Source organism: Morone saxatilis, unplaced genomic scaffold, assembly GCF_004916995.1.
Source record: "Morone saxatilis isolate NCDOM2014 unplaced genomic scaffold, NCSU_SB_2.0 Contig1, whole genome shotgun sequence".
In the NCBI taxonomy this organism is placed as follows: Eukaryota; Metazoa; Chordata; class Actinopteri; family Moronidae; genus Morone; species Morone saxatilis.
The window spans coordinates 12,705,038-12,721,833 of record NW_023339651.1 but is presented as its reverse complement, the minus strand read 5'-3'; the positions used below and the strand labels follow the sequence as shown (position 1 = coordinate 12,721,833).

The following is a 16,796-nucleotide window of genomic DNA, read 5'->3' as shown; positions in this document are numbered from 1 at the left end:
TGTTTTGTCAGAAAATCTTTTTTTAACATAAACTTATCTAACTAATCACTTAGTCTAAAATGTGGCCATAACAGATAATTTTTAACACTTTTTTTTATTTTTTATTAATCTAAATGAATGTGTTAAATTTGGCAGCCTTTGACACCAAGCTAGGGTGGCTGCTGCCTCAAACACAGACCGTTATAAACCTTAAAATATTAGTTTTTCAATATCTAGCATTCACAGCCCAATTTCTTCAGAAAATGCCTAATTGATGTTACTGTTTCTCATCACCTATACCTGGTTTAAAGTAATTGTTATATATACATGCACATTTCTTAATGGACTAATTCGCCAATTAGTTTATTTGTTAATGGATGTATGATGACTAACTAGTTGTGACATACGGAGCATCGAGAGTGTTTAAAAAAAACAAAAAACGTTTGGTTCTTGAACATCACTCCGGTAGGCTCTTCTCGGAACCTTTGCCTGATTGTTGCTCACCGCGGACGTATTTTGATGGGGCACACGGACAGCGAGCGAAGCATCACCGGCGGGACATTCTCGTTAAAACGTGAAGTGACAGTAGGAACTGCGAATAAATCCCGTCCGCAGTCGCCATGGAACTAAATGTCTGTTTTATGTTGTTGATAGAAATGCCGAGGTGCGTATCCATTTTGGGAGGCTAACAGTCGAAGCTAATTCACTTAATTAAAAGCTTAACGTTACTTAATTGATGGAAATGAGCCGCTACTCTCAATGACAGTGAGCCAGTTAGAGGAGTAAAGGGAGAGTTCACCTAAAACCACAATAAAACTATTCGTAGCATGTGTGAAGGCTGAATTTACAGACAGTTTTGGTGCGATATGTGGAAATAATGTAGCTTCATAAATCTTCAAATGTGTGAAATGTTGAATAGCTACTTATTATAACGTTAATCTGCCGACTTGTTATGAATGGTCAACTATTGTGTGTTTGTTTATGTGTGGAAATAAACTGTGGGCAGTCATACCTCTGGTAACTGTTCAGAGTGAAATGTCCCTTTTTAATGTGTTTGTTTAGGAGATAAAACAAGCTACATAACATTTCAAAGATGGAGCCCCTTGCCCCGAATGCTGAGGTTCGCCTGGCAGTGGCCCAATGTTTCCGGACCCTCAGTACATCCACAGACAGCGAAGACATCATTCCTGCTCTTCAAACACTCCACTCTTACTTGGATGAAGGACCAGAGAGTGGGACCACTTCAGTTCAGCGGGCAGAGTTCAGGAGAGCTCACTTCACTCGGACCCTTCAGTTCCTTGTCAGCAACATCCAGGCCGACTGGTTGCACAGCCTCACAGCAGCCCAGCGCACGGAGCTATGGGACGGCTTGTTCCTCAGAGGCCCTCCGGAGCAGGCGCTGCTGGTGCTGATGGAGGGAATAGGAGAGCTGAGGTGGGTGGTGGTGGGTAAGGGATGAGAGGTATGTTTATCATTTTATCTGTTTTTTTCTGTTCACTAATTACTCCGTCTTTCCACCACAGACCCTGCACAAATCTGAACCACTTGGTCGACATCACTGAGAACTTCCTCCGGCGTGGTCGACTCGCTGAGCTGCTGTGGTCCTTCTGTCTGGAGGCAAGACCCTCCGACTCCCCCCAGCTCCGAGAGACTCTGCTGGGACGTATTGTGGCGCTGCCGGACCTCACGGCCAACAGATTACATCCAAACAACAGGCCTCTTTTTCTTCCTCAGCAGTACTACCCACTACTGGCCACAGAGATGCTCACTGCCCTGGAGCGGACCTGCCAAGCACTCAAAGGCAAAGGAACATCCAAAAGGCACTTTGCAATGTTTGCAGTATGCGTCTTGTGTCAAAGATTCGTTGTTGTGATATAAAAATCTATTTATCTGACTTGTATGTTTAACAGATGGCACAGACTGCTCCTTGACGTTTGTGGCTCAGACATTTGGAAAAGTGTGTATCCAGGGCCACAGTGGTGAGTTTAGTCACACAAGTTGAACAAACGAAAACCTATGAGTTTATTGTTGTTTCCTATCATAGTGTGACCATATTTTACACTGCAAGCCTTTTTGGTTGATGGGTATCTCCATTCGCTCTAGAGGTTGAAATTACATAGTGGTGTGTGGTAATAATATGTTACACAAAAACATAACATTATATTATATTTAATATATTTGGTTTTTAGTAGATGTCACCTGGAGTAATATGAAATTGAATGATTTATTTTTAAGACGAAACAATTAATTGATTAATGGAAAAAAAAGCACCAAATTTATAAGGAAAATAGTCACTAGTTACAGCTAGTATCATTTCATATTAATTTAAAGAAATAAAAAACTTTTAATGATTAGCATAAATATTATCCATTTAATTCAATTCACCATTAAGAAAATAAGGAAATAGTGAATTTTCATTGGCTGTTGACCGATAGCAGTGGTGAAATATTTGGTCATAGCAAACATTTCTTGGCTCTCCAAGTTTATTATCAGCCACACATTAATAATGTTTTTGCTTTCACAAACTTTATAGGAATGAATGGACTTTTGGTCCATTTATTGCAAGATCTCTAGAGACACAGAATCCCTTTTTATCCTCCTCTGGCATTTCTTTTTCTTTCTACAGGTCTGATGCTGTCAGTGATGGCTCCTCGGCTGTCTGTCTACACGCGCTCAGACATGGTGTGGCAGAGGGTTTGCTGGAAGCTGCTGGAGAACGTTCCACAGCGGTGGGTGGAGAGCGTGCTCACTGGACTGGTGCAGGCTGTGAGCGGGTAAAGTGGTTCAGTCACACGCATTTAAACAGCTAGCAGTTCATGTGGCTTCTAGCTATCCGTTTTCTGTTCCGCCTTCAATGACACCAGCCTCTTGTATCTTATTTTAGGCCTGATGCCTTGGGCAGGATCATTGGGAATCTGGTGTTAACGAATAAAAAAGCCCAGTATGTCATCACTCATAAACTGCTTTTACTACAGTACAAGTATGAGGTAAGAAGATAACTCGCATCTTGACAGTAAACCCTGTGTGTATCTTGTAAATATCATATGAAGCATGTTTTTTTTCCCCAGACTCGAGTCTTAAGAATTGTTCTGGGTTACCTCGCAGCAGACAGGGAGCGAAGGCCGCTCCTCATCCAGGTGAGTACATCAGGATGTTCAGCAGCTAAATTATATCATGTTATGTAGATACTGATGATTTGGATGCGTATTTGTGTGTTCTCAGGTGTTACGGTCTGTGTCCCAGGCCTGGGCTAACCCCAGTGCAGTGAAGCACACACCTTTAGAGCAGCAGCTGTATGTCAGCAAGGCCTTACTGCTCTGTGTAAGTCTGCTGAAGGACTCTGAGCTACAGGAGCTACGCTCAGGTACAAATAACAGTGTCTGGTGTCTCAAATCACTCAGTAAATCAACATAAAAACAGGGCAGGTTTTGTTTTCAGCAGCAACAAGGTATTATAGAAAGGATAATAAAGATTGTTGCTGTCAGCTCTCCTCTCTCTGTTGTGCGCCATTTTTCTCAGACTTACTTCAGTGTATGCTGGGCGGCATGCAGAGCCACCTGGACAGCAGTGTGGTGCGTATAAGGCGTGTGGGCATGGTGGTGGGAGAGTGCCTGAGCTCTCGCATGGATATCAGTGGAACCAAGCTCAAATTCGAGGTACAGTCAATCTGTAAATTGCAAGATAAAGTGCCGTCCGTTATGACAGCTGTCTAGTCCGCCTAACTGGCTTCAAAAACCTGTCTGAGTTTGTATTGTGCTGCGTTGTAGTATGATCAGGATGAGGAAACTCAAGAGCTGCTTTCTCTGATGACTCCCATAGCTGTTGATGAACCAGAGGCTGAGCCTGTAAACAGGTAAGTGTTTTTACATCTTTCTAACTGTTACATCAAGAGGTTGGCCTGTTGGTCCACCTAGCAGATGATGCTTTAATGGTCTGTGCTTACGTTTAGGATACTGCAAGTATTGTTTCAAAAGTTAGAAAAAGATGGCAAACTGTTCACCTGAAATTGTTCCAAAATTTCCAATTTAGCTACAATGCGTTACTGATATTTCATAGTTAAAATGTAAGAATCTGACGTTCTGTCATCTGCAGAGTCGACTCTCCTCCAGACACCAATGAGACTCCATCTACTCAGAATGTTTCATCTCAAAATAAATCAGGACCACAGCCAGACTCCGACCTGGACAGGTAAGCATTAGCTCTTCAGTTCAGTCAAGTGATTCTTTTGCATTCTAAATGTAATCATAGAATCTTGAATGTACTAAAGGAATTATAATAAGTGATTTGCTGTCTCTGACTGATGCAGCGATGATGAGCTCACTCCGTATGATATGTCTGGCGATCAGGAAATAAGTGAAGCCTCCCCACCCCGCTACCTACGAGACTGTCTGGAAAGTACGGCTCCACAGACTGCATTCATTTGACCTCACCGATCACTTCCTGTTTTGCGTTACTAGCTCCAGCTCTAATATCTTCTTATCTTTTGACCCATCCAGCTTTAATTTCCTCTGAGGACCCGGTGCGTGTGGAGCTCAGTTTGAGAGTTGCAGAGGGTTTGGTGAGGAAGAACGTCTTTGCAACCAAAGAGGTAAGACAGCAAGACAACAGGAAGTATTACACCTGTAATTGTTCTTTTTGAGGGCTTTTCATCCAAAAGGTGTTGTACCTTACCTTACTGTTGCTGACTGTAGTACAGGAATTTTAACATTTGCTACTTTGCTGCTTACAGATCATTTTTCACACTACAGTTGATTTTTGTTTTGTTGTTATTCCTTTTTCAGATCGGTGTCCAGCTGACCAAAGTGCTTCTTCACATGGAAGATAAATACAGCATAAAGGGCTTCCTGAGTCTCAGACAGGCGACCATGGTGGCGCTCACTGTCGCTGACTGTATCCAAGTATGATCTTTCACCTCAGTTTCTGCACTGTTATGCATCCTAATTATGTTGCTTTGTCACCAATTTCTGCTTGTTATTTTACTTTTCTGTTTGCTCTCCTTGATAGGTGACTCAGTATTTGACCACAGAGTTTTACTCCTTGAACTACAGTCTTCGCCAGCGGCTCGATATCCTGGAGGTAAAAACAACAGTGGCTGTGTGCCTTCACCAAATACAGTTAGTAATTCATTTGATCTCTTTTGATTATTGCCACAAGTGTAATCATGAGGTTGTTCTTGTTTTGGTTTTCAGGTCCTTGCTCTTGCAGCGCAGGAGCTCTCTAAGCCAATCACTGAAAAGGGAAATTCATCTATAGGAACCGCTGCCAGCACTGATTTGACTCCATACCCCGGTGACAACCCTGTTCACTGGCGACAAGAAGTCGAGAAGCGCATTCAAAGCAAGACAAAACGCCTCAGGAAGGTAGTTAAAGAAAACATTTTCATCTGCCTTTTTGGTATCTTAGTGAAGGAATATTTCTAAGCTCTTCAGTAATCTCTCTTGTGCTACAGGGTGCCACACAGCCTGCAGCTAAAGCCACTCCTAACCGTTACGCCCCTGTTGCTGGACACTTTTTTTTCCCTCTGCTCAGGAATTATGACAAGTAAATATGTTATTTTATGCAAATTTAAAAGCCTAAGACTTGTTTTTTTTTTTTTTTGCCAAAGTGTACAACAGAACATGTTTAAACTGAAATGTCATAACTTTCTCCTAGGCCACAGGTGACCTTTGACCTGTTGGGCAGCGACCATCTGGTACTGGGCAGGTTGATCCACACCTTGGGCCTCTTCATGCATCTGGCAGTCAATGCACCGGTAGTTTTATCTATCTGTCCATGCTAGTGTGACATGATCTCAATGTAGAGCTTTATATCAATATCAATGTGCCAAATGTTTGTGTGGGACTCTTGATGTAGTTATACAATATATTTAATTATAATATTTAATATAATATATAATGTTTAATTATGACAGAAAACAACAGTAGAGGGATTTATAGCCAGGCAGTTAGAGGCATCCATTGCTCATTTTACTGAACTAGAACAGTTGTAATTCAGACACTGTAGCCTTTAAGACCAGGAATAGACATTGACACAATATTACAATATTACAATAAACTAAATCCTAAACACTATGCTGTCCTACATTAGAATAACAATATAACACAGCAGTATTTCCCAGCTCTACCCGCATGGCACCCTTCTCACTTTTTTATTTTTACTTTTACAGATAGCTGCACAGATGGGTCGTGCTTTACTGGACTTTGTGTGGGCGGTGCGCTACCATGCTGACCAGTGAGTATGATGCACATCAGTGTTTTAGACAGTATATTTATGTAATCTCTGTGGAAAGTCTGAGAAAGCTAATTGGGGGTTGTTAACAGTACTATAATGTATCTTGCTACTAACCAGGCTTTTAATCATCAGCTTTAAATAGGTAACTGTATGGCTATAGCCTCTTCCTAGCAACATGTTTTAAATTCAGAATTAGAACAGCCAATATCCTTAGACACACTGTAAGGTCTGGACAGGATGTTTTGTTATCTTACTTCAGTCTGAGCTGTAACCTGAAATCTGTTTGTTTAAAGAATGGTGAGACGAGGCGTCCTCTTCGCTGTTTGCTCAGTGTTTTTGAGCATGAACAGTCAGAACCTGCTGGTGGACCTCAGTGATCAGCTGTTTGAGACCAGAACTTGGCTGGCAGGTAAAAAAAATAAAAATGTCGGTGACAAAGAACAAAGAAATCTTTAAATTTTATAGAAAGAGTCTCTCCTTATGACGTGGAAATCTGGCAGAGGATCTGTTCCAGTTTTGTTATTACAGGGCCACGTTCTCTAATAATAGATTAGCCCGAAAGCACATGATTCTTGTAAATGCACGAAGGTCGCAGGCTGCACCTGCATAATGTAATTCTGTCAGGGATGTCCCCTCAGTTACACACACACATATACAGCACACACGTGCACAGCTGGACTGAGCCTTTCTGGGAAGTACATGTGGAACCAGGATGTCCTGTACAACACAGACCGTCCATGATGTGATTGGCTCATCGGCTGTTGGACGTTTCTTTATCCCTCTGTGGAGAAAAGCAGTTTCACATTGCAGTGAATGACGTAGAGCTGAATGAGACAGTGCAAAGGACACATATTTTCCTCCCACGCAGGATTGTTAATTGTGCAAAGAAAAGGCCAGGATTATGTGAAAGAACAGACATAAAAAACAAAATGTGATTTTGCTTTTTGTAATTAAACTAAGATGTAGGCTTTCTTGTTGCCTGTAGTCACCACCACTAAAGCTGCCAGTAATCATCTTTAAAATCCGCAGATGTAGCTGAAGGAGACCCTGATGCGGATTGCCGGAGTCTGGCTGTACAGAGCCTGGTACTGCTGGATAAGAGCCTAAAGAAACAGCTACAAGATCAGCAAGCACTGGGCCTGGAGTCGTGATCACAGCATCACTAACGAACAATGAAATACTGAATGCATCCTCCGCCTGGTCCTCACAGAGCCCGAAGACCTGGAGTATTGGGGTCGATGGAAACGATGTTGCGGATATTGGCTGGCAGAGCTTATCATATCCTGGAACACACAGACAGCCAGCAGAAAAAGAGGCCATGTGTCTTTTTACACCTTTGTTTCACTGTATTGTTTAGATGAACATCTCTGTCTCAGCTCTTTATAATTTATGAACCAGATAAAATATTGATTGAATAGCGAATAGGATGCCATTTTTGTGCACCAATAAAATGTATGTCATGAGGATATCCTTTTCAAACCTCTTTCCTGCCCTGGCACATCTCTCTGTACGGTGGTTGTTTGTTTGCAAAGGACATCCTGTGAATATTCACCTGCATGCACGCATTCACAAATAATGGAAAAACTACTGCTACTTCCTCTTGTGACATAAATGTACATCTGTATGTTCTCAACAATGAAGCATTTTGAAATATACAATTGTTTATCGTTTTCATTTGTAATGGCCTTGACTCGATTACATTGGCATATTTAGTTGGAAGATCTGCATCGGCTAGTTGACTGTGTTTAATACAGATTCTTGTATGGACCCAAATATATTAAAGTAAATAAGGCTGAGAGAAGGGGGGATATAACCATACAGAAGATAAGCCTGTGATTGATTTTTACTTAGCAGCAGTGAACACTTCATGCAAAACCTTAATAAAAATTGTAATCAAATTTCCAAAATCTTTGATCAGGACTGACAAAGTTTGCCAAGATTGAAGAGAAGATAAATGTAATTTTCTGAGGTGAAATAATTGAAAGTGAAAACTGTGTACAAGCCAGGAGACATTAACCTAATGAAATTAAATAACTTAAGTTCAATTTAAAGTTTAAACCAAACTCATCTAAAATGGTGAAGGTCTTTGTTCAACAACAAAACAATCTGCAGCTAAGTTATTTATGAAATACCTGTTAAAAAAAACCACAAGGTACAACATCAAACCAAATCCATCAATCTGCAAATTGCCCATTCTACTTTGAAAAAACTGCATATCTATCTAAAAAATATACAAATGGGAGAAAATAATTTCCATGTGAAATCTTAAATTTAAAAAAAAATATGTATTACTACTACAATTTGTTGGTAAACTAAAGTCCCTCAAAAATGACAGCACGCCGTATTGGACTGTTATCACAACACCTTCGACGACGACTCGGGTTCGTTGTTTTCCGTAACCCCTCCCCCTCGTTGTTTTCCGTAACTCCTCCCCTGGTCCAGCCATTCGAGGTTGTCAGGGGCAACTGGGAAAGACGCTTTTTAGATCACACAGGAGGCTACACAACAACCCTGGAAGTTACGGTCGATGTTTTGAGTTGTTTCGAGATTAAACAACTACGTCGGCATTAACCTGAAGCAAACGACAGCGAGGTTGGTCTCCTGATAACTGAACAGAGCGGTTAACTCCAGTCTACAACAGTAAGGGGCCAGCAAAGGATGCTAACTTTGGCTAGCTTAGCCAACGTTAATGTTAGCGGCTAAAGCTAACTTAACCATTAGTCACATAACGCTACTAACGTTAATGGTGGCTGATATAACTATTATGGTGAATCCATAGCTCAGTTTAAGTCTACATTGTGTATCTGTTCCCTATTAGTGAACTAGGAAAGTGAACTAACGTTGACATATAAAGTGAAATTATACATTTGGATTCACTGGATGCTATTTGAGGGTACGTTATGGAGATTAATTAGCTGAGAAAGGGACATTAAACTGCACAACAGATACAAAAACGTGACATTAAAGAATGCACCATGAATAACAATGTATGACATTGGAGGTCCCTGCTGCCTTTCTCTTCTCCAGAGAGGAGCACAGGGGACATGGCGGTGTATTTTGACCACCGTATTGAGGCCCCTGAAAGCAGTGGTGTGCCCTCTCAGCTGACCTGGCACCCGGCTCTTACTGTGCTGGCTGTGGCCTCAAGCAGCCCCACCACTGGAGGCAATGTGGACCTCTACCTGCAGCAGGTAAAATCTGAGTTCTGCAGAAAAAGAAAGACCACTCTGTTATATCCACTAACATTAACATTCACTGTGTTACAGCATATTTAACTAAGTCTGCATACTTCATCCGATCATTTACAGGGAGAGTATGTTGAGAGCTGCCATTTAGAACGTCCTTACCAGCCCGCAGTGCTGCGCTGGCATCCCACAAAGCCAGTGTTGGCGGTCGGCTGGGAGAACGGAGAGGTGGTGCTGCTGACACATCCCCCTGGACATCAAACAGTCTTTCCCATCACACATACAGCCTGCATCACACTGCTGGAGTGGAGTAGCTCTGGCAGCCGCTTGGTAACTGGTGATCAGGTGAGTGTGTCCACAGACAATTTTCTTTTGGGAATACTTGGACCGAGGCGGGATTAACAACATGGCATAAACAGGATGAATTGCGTGCGATCTGAAACCATTTAACCTTCCCATTTCTGCTTATTGAACCACACAAATATGGTGTAATTATTTAATGACAGACTGGAGAGCTAGCAGTGTGGAAGGTAGATGCTAGAGGGAGACTTCAAGGAAACCATCTTGTGAAGCATGAATACAACAAACCTCTAACTTGCTGCATCTTCAGACCGGCGTCACCTGGGGAGTAAGTAAACAAGATGCAATGCTCCAAGTTAGTTATTCGTCCTCTTAAGTCTTTGGCATTGAGATAATGTTGGAAAATTGTCATATCACTATGCACGCTTGGTCTGAATGCTGAGTTGCTTAAACTAGGAATTCTGTTACAGCGACGTGGCAATGCTAGCCCGGGCATCAGTGAGTGGAGATGAGAGTGCTCTAGACATGTTCAGCTGGAAAGGAGCACCTCTCAAGATGGGTCCACAGGAGGGACTCGCATTCTACGTCAGCACTGCAGATGGTAAGAGTTAGTCTGTCTAGTGTGCTGCATTTTAAGAAAATTCCTGCCTGATAGAGTTTTTCTTTTTTTTTTTTTTACCACTATGAGTATGTTTCTTTAGAGCCACGGTGATGATCATGAGCTACACCATCATTTTCTGCCAGACTGTTCTCTCAGACAACTCGCTAGCTCAATAAAAATACTTTTGTGGCTTGAAAATTAATAAAATATATATAAAAATAATTCTGGATAAGGAAAGTGAAAAAGGAGTGCTTGCCCCTCCCTCATTACTCCCACTGGGGTGCCCTTGGTTATTGACCAAAAGGAATCTAAAGAAAGTTGAGAGAGCTTCGAACAGGCTTAAGACATATAATTTCATCCAGACTTAAATGTAGATTACTTAAACCATATAAAGCTTATTTTCAGTTCAAATCATTAAACCCACTGTGGCATTTTTTCCATAAACATTAATAGTTAAAAATATAACCACACAAACACATATGATCATTTTTGTGCAATGTTGCAACAGATGTCTTACTTTTGACATCTTTAACTCGGTGTACCTTGTCTATAGGTAAGGTCTACAGTGTGGATGACCATTGCAAGACAAGCACCCTTCTCAGTGTGGAGGGTGCAATCCAGAAATTATTCTACCTTGAGAAAAGAGATGCGCTTGCTGTGATCACAGAGACACTGATGTTGTCACAGTACACCCTTGGACCCGAGGGAGGAGCCCAGGAATTTATGAAGGTATAATAAAATCATTAAATCTGTTGAAAAGCATGGAATTGTGAATGGCTTATGTTTGTACTAGTAGGTCACTGTAAAGACCCCCAGTGTGAGAAATCATAGGTCAGTTTAAACTAATAAACAGTTGTTGTTGTTTTTTAATGAAAGGTTAAGTTGAGCAGCAAGACTGGGCAGAATGTAGACATTGTGTGGACAGAGAATGGCCTCCTCATCACAGCAACAGGGGAACCGGTTATCAGGTTAGTGTACATATACTGTTTGTAGACACATACTGTACATTCTCATTTTAAACACCTGTGTCTGTGTCTGTGCATATCCGTCTCTTTCATCTTTTAGACTATGGGACCTGGAGCGAGATGACAACTATGTTTTGCCTCTCGACGAGACTATGGGTTTTGAGAGAGGAGAGATCATCAACTGTGTTTCATACTGTGCAGGAAAAGGTGCATATTTCATATTTGTACAAACAATATAAAGTGATGTTTTTCTTCACCTTCCTGTGGATTTAGTAGTTTCAAGATGTTTTTATTTCATGACATTCTCAAACCTTGAGTAGACTGGTTATACATAATCAGTCCCCTTGATAATCACAATGTTAGTGCTGGTGTGTGAACCCCGTAAAGCCTCATTGCTTTTGTATAATGTTCCAACCTCCCCAGAAATCTTGGCAGCCGGTACCAGCCATGGACGCATAGCAATGTGGAGGATGGTGCAGACAGGCGCCAACAGCAGAGGTGATACCAAAGCCCAGTGGAAGCTACAGACACCCACAGAAATAGAGGGCAATGTCACTCAGCTACAGGTACAGTCTGGACCACCATTTGTACAAAACTATTTTTATCAACATATGTGTAGTATTCTGCTGGGAAATGTTACTCACACTTTACTTTACTTTCAGTGGGGCTCCAGCCTGAATCTGCTGGCGGCCAACAATTCGAACACAGTGCTGATCCTGTGGGAGCATGTGATGTCAGCCCACTTCAGCCAGCAGGTGGCAGCAGTGCAGCTCACCCCAACCCATCTCAGCATCACTCAGTTCAGCACAGGAGTGCACCTTGCTCTGCAGTCTGACATGCACATCAAGGGAGTGTGTGTAACCAAGGTAAGTGTGGAGTTGAGAAGTGGAAAGTGTATAACTGTTATTTCTCTGTATTTAAGTAGAACATGAAACTGGATGTGTGTTGTCATACCTACAGGATTCAGTGACAGTCTGGAGTGGCAAGCAGGTCACTGTGTATGAGCTTTCAGGGACAGTTCTTCGCAATACAGGTACGATGCTTACGGAAAATCCCACTGAACAGACCAAACCCCACTGATTCCCCTGTCCTTGATTTGTAAACTTTTTTAAGCTTTTCTCCTTCATTTCTCAGGATCGTTTCCATGTGACTCCCATGTAGTAGCAGTACATGGCGAGAACCTCTACACTGTGGAACCTAACAGGGTCCAGATTCGCACGCCACAGGTCCGTTGTCCCACCCTGGAACCTACCATCCAATATTTACATTCACATTTTCTTTTGTTTTGTCATTTTCTTTCTTTTTGTTTTATGTTTGTGAATGAAATCTGCTTATAAATTAGCATAAACAAACAGTCAAGTGGTTTTTAACACCATAAATTAAGTTCAGTGTTGAACCATCTTTTATGCTTTCTTTTCTTTAGGGTACCGTGAAGCAGCTACTGACCTTCTCCAAGGCAGAAGGCAACCCTATACTGCTCAGTGTGTGTCAGTCCTATCTGGTTGTCGGCACAGACACAGCACACATTAGAGTCTTTGACCTCTCCCGAAGGTATGATGTAAATATGAATGTTGGGGTCAGTTAAAAAAGTTGTAGAAAAAATGCCAGCTGACTTTCATGTATTGTAATTTTCTGTTCATTGACATTGTTTTGTCCAACAATGGCAATCTTACTATTTATATTTATAGAGATGCCAAAGCTCACTGCAGTGCTAAGAACCTGGCTGAGCAGATTGCCAATCTGGGAGCACTGAGATCAGTCAAATGTAACGCCAATGGCAGCCAAGTCAGCATCCTAATCTCTCAGGTGAATGAACAACATTTGACTCTCCTTTCTGAAAAGCTGTTCAGTATCTAGTTTTTGAGAGCTGATATTGATATTTATTCTAAAAGTATATTATCCTTATTTTCTGTATTTTAAAATGTGACTGTTTCTCTGTGTACAACGTTTCCTCTCAGGTTAATGGACGTCCTGATCACAAAGTGTACTTTTATGATGTTGAGATGGACACTGTGACACACTTTGACTTCTTCATTGGCAGACCGTCTAGCGGTATTTCACAGCCGGAAGACAGTGAAAGGTAACTGACGTTGCTTTTGACTGTATTTTTCATGTAGAGGTTTCTCCTCTACAGAAACCTACAGAAGGTTGTGCTATACTGTACATGTCTGTTCTGTGTTTCAGGCAGCAGTTTCAGGGGACGGAGCTCAGTGGTCGCTGCCCTGTATCACACTTCTGGGATGAGAGTGAACCTCGTCTTTTCGTTTGCGAAACGACACCGATGAGCTCAGAATCCTCATCAGCTGGTTTCTTGGATACGGTACAGACTGCTCCTTAACGTTGAGATAGTCCTTTACAGCTCCATGTGCAAGGCATGGATCAGCAGTCAGCATGTGATTACTTGTTCTATGATTTTAATAAGTGTAAAGTAAATTGAAAGTAATTTGACAGTGTGTTGCCTTCCCTCTGCTCAGATGGACGTGTCGGTAGTGACACTCTTCTGCACGCAGGAGCATGGGCTTCTCCTACAGGACTGCTACCCTAAACCTGCAGGCCTGCAGGCGCTCCTCGCTCTGGACGTGCCCTACTATTGTTTCAGCTGCAAGGTAAGGACGGAAAACACTCTGCTTGTGTGTTGTTTCTTCAGTGGGGGGTTTCTCATTCAGCATGTGGAGTTTCTCCTTGGAAAGATGAAGGCAGACTGTTGCGAAACTTGAATTGTCTTAAACACAATCCTTGCATGTTTGTTTGCACCCATCACTATTCTTATTTGAAACTCTGTGTTTGGTCTTACACAACCCAGCTATTATTTCGGAGGGGGGGTGTCTTTCAACCAGAAGTAAGTGTCTGTCCCCTGCAGTCTGTTCAGAAAGCTTCAGTATTCTTGACTCCCAACTTCCAACAACTGTGATCGTGTATGCCTTGTGCTGCATTTATGCAAAAATTAATCATCAGCACAAGTGCACCCCTGAAATATCTAGATGTCACTATGCTGTGTCCAGCTCCCATCCATGTTGTCTTGATGAATAGATTTGTTCTGTGATGATTTGTTGTTGTTTGGTTTGCTCTACCTCTTCTATCCATTCCCCCAAATCCCTTGTTTCCCCCAGGATTTAGGATTTTATGTTTATTTTACTAATAATAATCATACCTCACACCCTACTGTGTTCTTCTTTACTGGCTGTGAATCACATGTCTGCTGATCTTAAAACCATATTTTCCTACCTGCTCTACCTCTCCTTAGCCTGGTGAGAAAGATCCAGCGTTAGTAGAGATTTCCACTACAACATCAGCACCTGCCCAGTTCCCCAATATGGTGTCCAGGCGAGCTCTCCGAGACTTTGTGGGCCTGGAGAACTGTGAGAAGGCCACCCGCGACGCCATGCTCAACTTCAGCTTCTACCTGACCATCGGGGATATGGACGAAGCCTTCAAGTCTATCAAGCTCATCAAGAGGTAAGGCATCCATACGTGCATACCATCAGCTTCGTGGGGACGGGCACATCCCCCCCATTTGATGGCTGTCATCACTTCTCCCTGAAGTATTTTCCACAGGAGCTTTAGTTCAAAGGCTTATCAAAGGCCATAGGGATAGCATTGTTGCTACAGCCTTGACTCTTCTCAGAATGCTCTACAATGGTTTGCAGTGGGAGAGCTGTAACTAATTCTTTTTATGAATTACTTCGAGAATGGGGCATTGTGTCCCCTCATTTCATTCTGCACCTTTGACTTCTGAGGTCAACATGAGGGAAAACTACCACAATAGTTTTTCTTTAAGCCTGACAGGTGATCAAGGCACTAAACACTGCCTATTTTATTATTTTATATTCTAAAAAATAATGAAATAGGCAGTGTTTGTTATTCCTAAGCAATAAGAACAAAGCAGGCACTTGACAGGTCAACAAAAAGAAATTCCACACCACTGTATGTGTCATTGGAAAGGCTAATACATTTTAAATACTGTATGTGCATTTAATAATAAATAAGACTAAATGCTGCAGTTTGTGTATCATACCATGACCACAATCAAATCAGATCCACCTTAGCGTAACATTTATCTGTTTATGTTAGTACATAAAGTAGAATTTCAAACACAGGACATGATTAAGGACTTTTTCTGTGTCTTTGCTTAGGGAAGGAACTCTTCAATGTGTATATATGTGACTGTTTCTGTTGTGCGGGTGTGTTCTGAGGGGATGTACTTTTCTAAACACACTACACTGCACACACACACACGCACACACACACACACGCACGTATGTAGTAGATCCCCCTGCCAGTTTGGTCCAAAAGGAGTGCCCTTTCCATTCTTGCAAACATTGAATCAGGTCACTGAAAGGATGTGTGTGTGTGCGTGTGTGCGTGTGTGTCAGGGAAACGTATGTGATTTCAGCAAAGATCTGATATTATCTTTAGCAGAATACGTGATTCAGGGCACTCACTCTCAATTCTGCTGTGGCGTTTCTCTTGCACGTACAAACATTACACAAATGGGAATCAGCATATCCCACCGGCCGGATAGTCCAAAGAATTTAATAGGCATGATGACAGCTTTACTAAGTTCCTCATTGATGGCTATTTTTACTGCGGCTTCTTTTTTGAAAAAAAGATTGGTATTGTGTTCGATTCCCGCATATCTCCGCCCACAGGATTATGAATTTCCTGCCACAGTAACCTGTATCTACTGGGACTTGTCTTGTGTTGATCTTTGAATTTAAAAAGGTTCATACTCAAGTCAGAGCTGGCTTGCCATCCATGAGTCAAGTTAATTTCATATAGTACATGTATTTGAGGATTTACAGTCCAGTTTCATTGTATCAATGGGGCTTTACTCAGCCTTGTCCCTGGATGTTGTCAATCGAGTAGAGAAAAATTATTAAAGTTACAATTCACTTTACCCAAAACAGATATTCTCAGAATGAAAGTCCCTCTGCCTCCCGAAGCAGCCTGTCAGATACAGGTTGGGATGTCTTTACTCAATCCAGACTGTGCTACTTCCTCTCATTCATATTGTCCTTGACTTTAGGTGACATGCTGCAGGGTTATCTGCCCATATGAATCAAGCATTCTCTTACTGTATTTTTGCCACAGCATTTGCTATTTAAAAGCAAAACTCCCCCTTTCCATCAGGAACAAAAACACTCACAGAAGTGTTCAGGGGTGAAGCAATGACTGATGGATGATGTTGTAGTCATCATAATTGGCTGTGGTACATGTGACCCCCCCCCCCTCTCGAGTTTAATGCCCCATCTTGTCGATCACGAAAAGTATCCGCAAGTTCACTGCACAAAACGGTTAAGCTTGTCCTTCTAATAATTACGTCAGATCCTGTCTTTCTTCAATTTGAAAAGTAATTTTCTTATAAAGACAGTGTTGGCATATAAAATCATGTTACCAGTTCATTCACTGATAATTTATCTGGATTTTTTGTTTTGTTGGGAGTGTTTGTGTGGGACCTGCATTGCTGCGATGTAACTGTGGAAATACACCACATTGAACACGTCTCGCTCGGTAGTAACAAAAACACAACAATTC

At 41.9% G+C, this 16,796-nt stretch overlaps 2 protein-coding genes across 3 annotated transcripts in view; both read left to right on the top strand.

Annotated features, from left to right (window-relative positions):
- The first annotated feature begins 508 nt into the window (after positions 1-508).
- telo2 (TEL2, telomere maintenance 2, homolog (S. cerevisiae)) lies at positions 509-7,868 on the top strand. Its single transcript, XM_035671771.1, has 21 exons — positions 509-643; positions 1,042-1,413; positions 1,503-1,780; positions 1,890-1,958; positions 2,606-2,753; positions 2,864-2,966; positions 3,048-3,116; positions 3,202-3,343; positions 3,499-3,635; positions 3,747-3,832; positions 4,072-4,167; positions 4,286-4,374; positions 4,476-4,567; positions 4,761-4,877; positions 4,984-5,055; positions 5,169-5,339; positions 5,429-5,520; positions 5,632-5,731; positions 6,146-6,210; positions 6,504-6,619; positions 7,240-7,868. Exons 2-21 carry the CDS (start codon positions 1,073-1,075, stop codon positions 7,359-7,361), a joined length of 2,505 nt encoding a protein of 834 aa, XP_035527664.1. The 5' UTR covers positions 509-643; positions 1,042-1,072; the 3' UTR covers positions 7,362-7,868.
- A 794-nt stretch (positions 7,869-8,662) lies between these two features.
- Positions 8,663-16,796, top strand: part of ift140 (intraflagellar transport 140 homolog (Chlamydomonas)) — a 24,036-nt gene continuing 15,902 nt past the window's right edge. The window contains exons 1-18 of one of the 2 annotated variants that reach the window (XM_035662952.1): positions 8,663-8,802; positions 9,238-9,401; positions 9,519-9,740; positions 9,902-10,023; positions 10,166-10,296; positions 10,850-11,025; positions 11,173-11,264; positions 11,362-11,468; positions 11,685-11,827; positions 11,924-12,127; positions 12,222-12,294; positions 12,396-12,487; positions 12,685-12,812; positions 12,950-13,067; positions 13,220-13,341; positions 13,446-13,581; positions 13,736-13,867; positions 14,506-14,717. In XM_035662952.1, coding sequence (XP_035518845.1) covers positions 9,255-9,401; positions 9,519-9,740; positions 9,902-10,023; positions 10,166-10,296; positions 10,850-11,025; positions 11,173-11,264; positions 11,362-11,468; positions 11,685-11,827; positions 11,924-12,127; positions 12,222-12,294; positions 12,396-12,487; positions 12,685-12,812; positions 12,950-13,067; positions 13,220-13,341; positions 13,446-13,581; positions 13,736-13,867; positions 14,506-14,717 — 2,357 coding nt within the window. In that variant the 5' untranslated portion in view covers positions 8,663-8,802; positions 9,238-9,254. Of the gene's footprint in view, positions 8,851-9,237; positions 9,402-9,518; positions 9,741-9,901; positions 10,024-10,165; positions 10,297-10,849; positions 11,026-11,172; positions 11,265-11,361; positions 11,469-11,684; positions 11,828-11,923; positions 12,128-12,221; positions 12,295-12,395; positions 12,488-12,684; positions 12,813-12,949; positions 13,068-13,219; positions 13,342-13,445; positions 13,582-13,735; positions 13,868-14,505; positions 14,718-16,796 lie in introns of both variants that reach the window. The other variant, XM_035662960.1, reaches the window with a different exon arrangement.

Bases quoted from the DNA above. Each gene is read 5' to 3' on its own strand.
- telo2 (XM_035671771.1), top strand. From the start codon at position 1,073: ATGGAGCCCCTTGCCCCGAATGCTGAGGTTCGCCTGGCAGTGGCCCAA. The intron at 3,833-4,071 runs GTAAGTGTTTTT...TGTCATCTGCAG, and splicing joins GAGGCTGAGCCTGTAAACAG to AGTCGACTCTCCTCCAGACA. The intron at 4,375-4,475 runs GTACGGCTCCAC...TGACCCATCCAG, and splicing joins CCTACGAGACTGTCTGGAAA to CTTTAATTTCCTCTGAGGAC.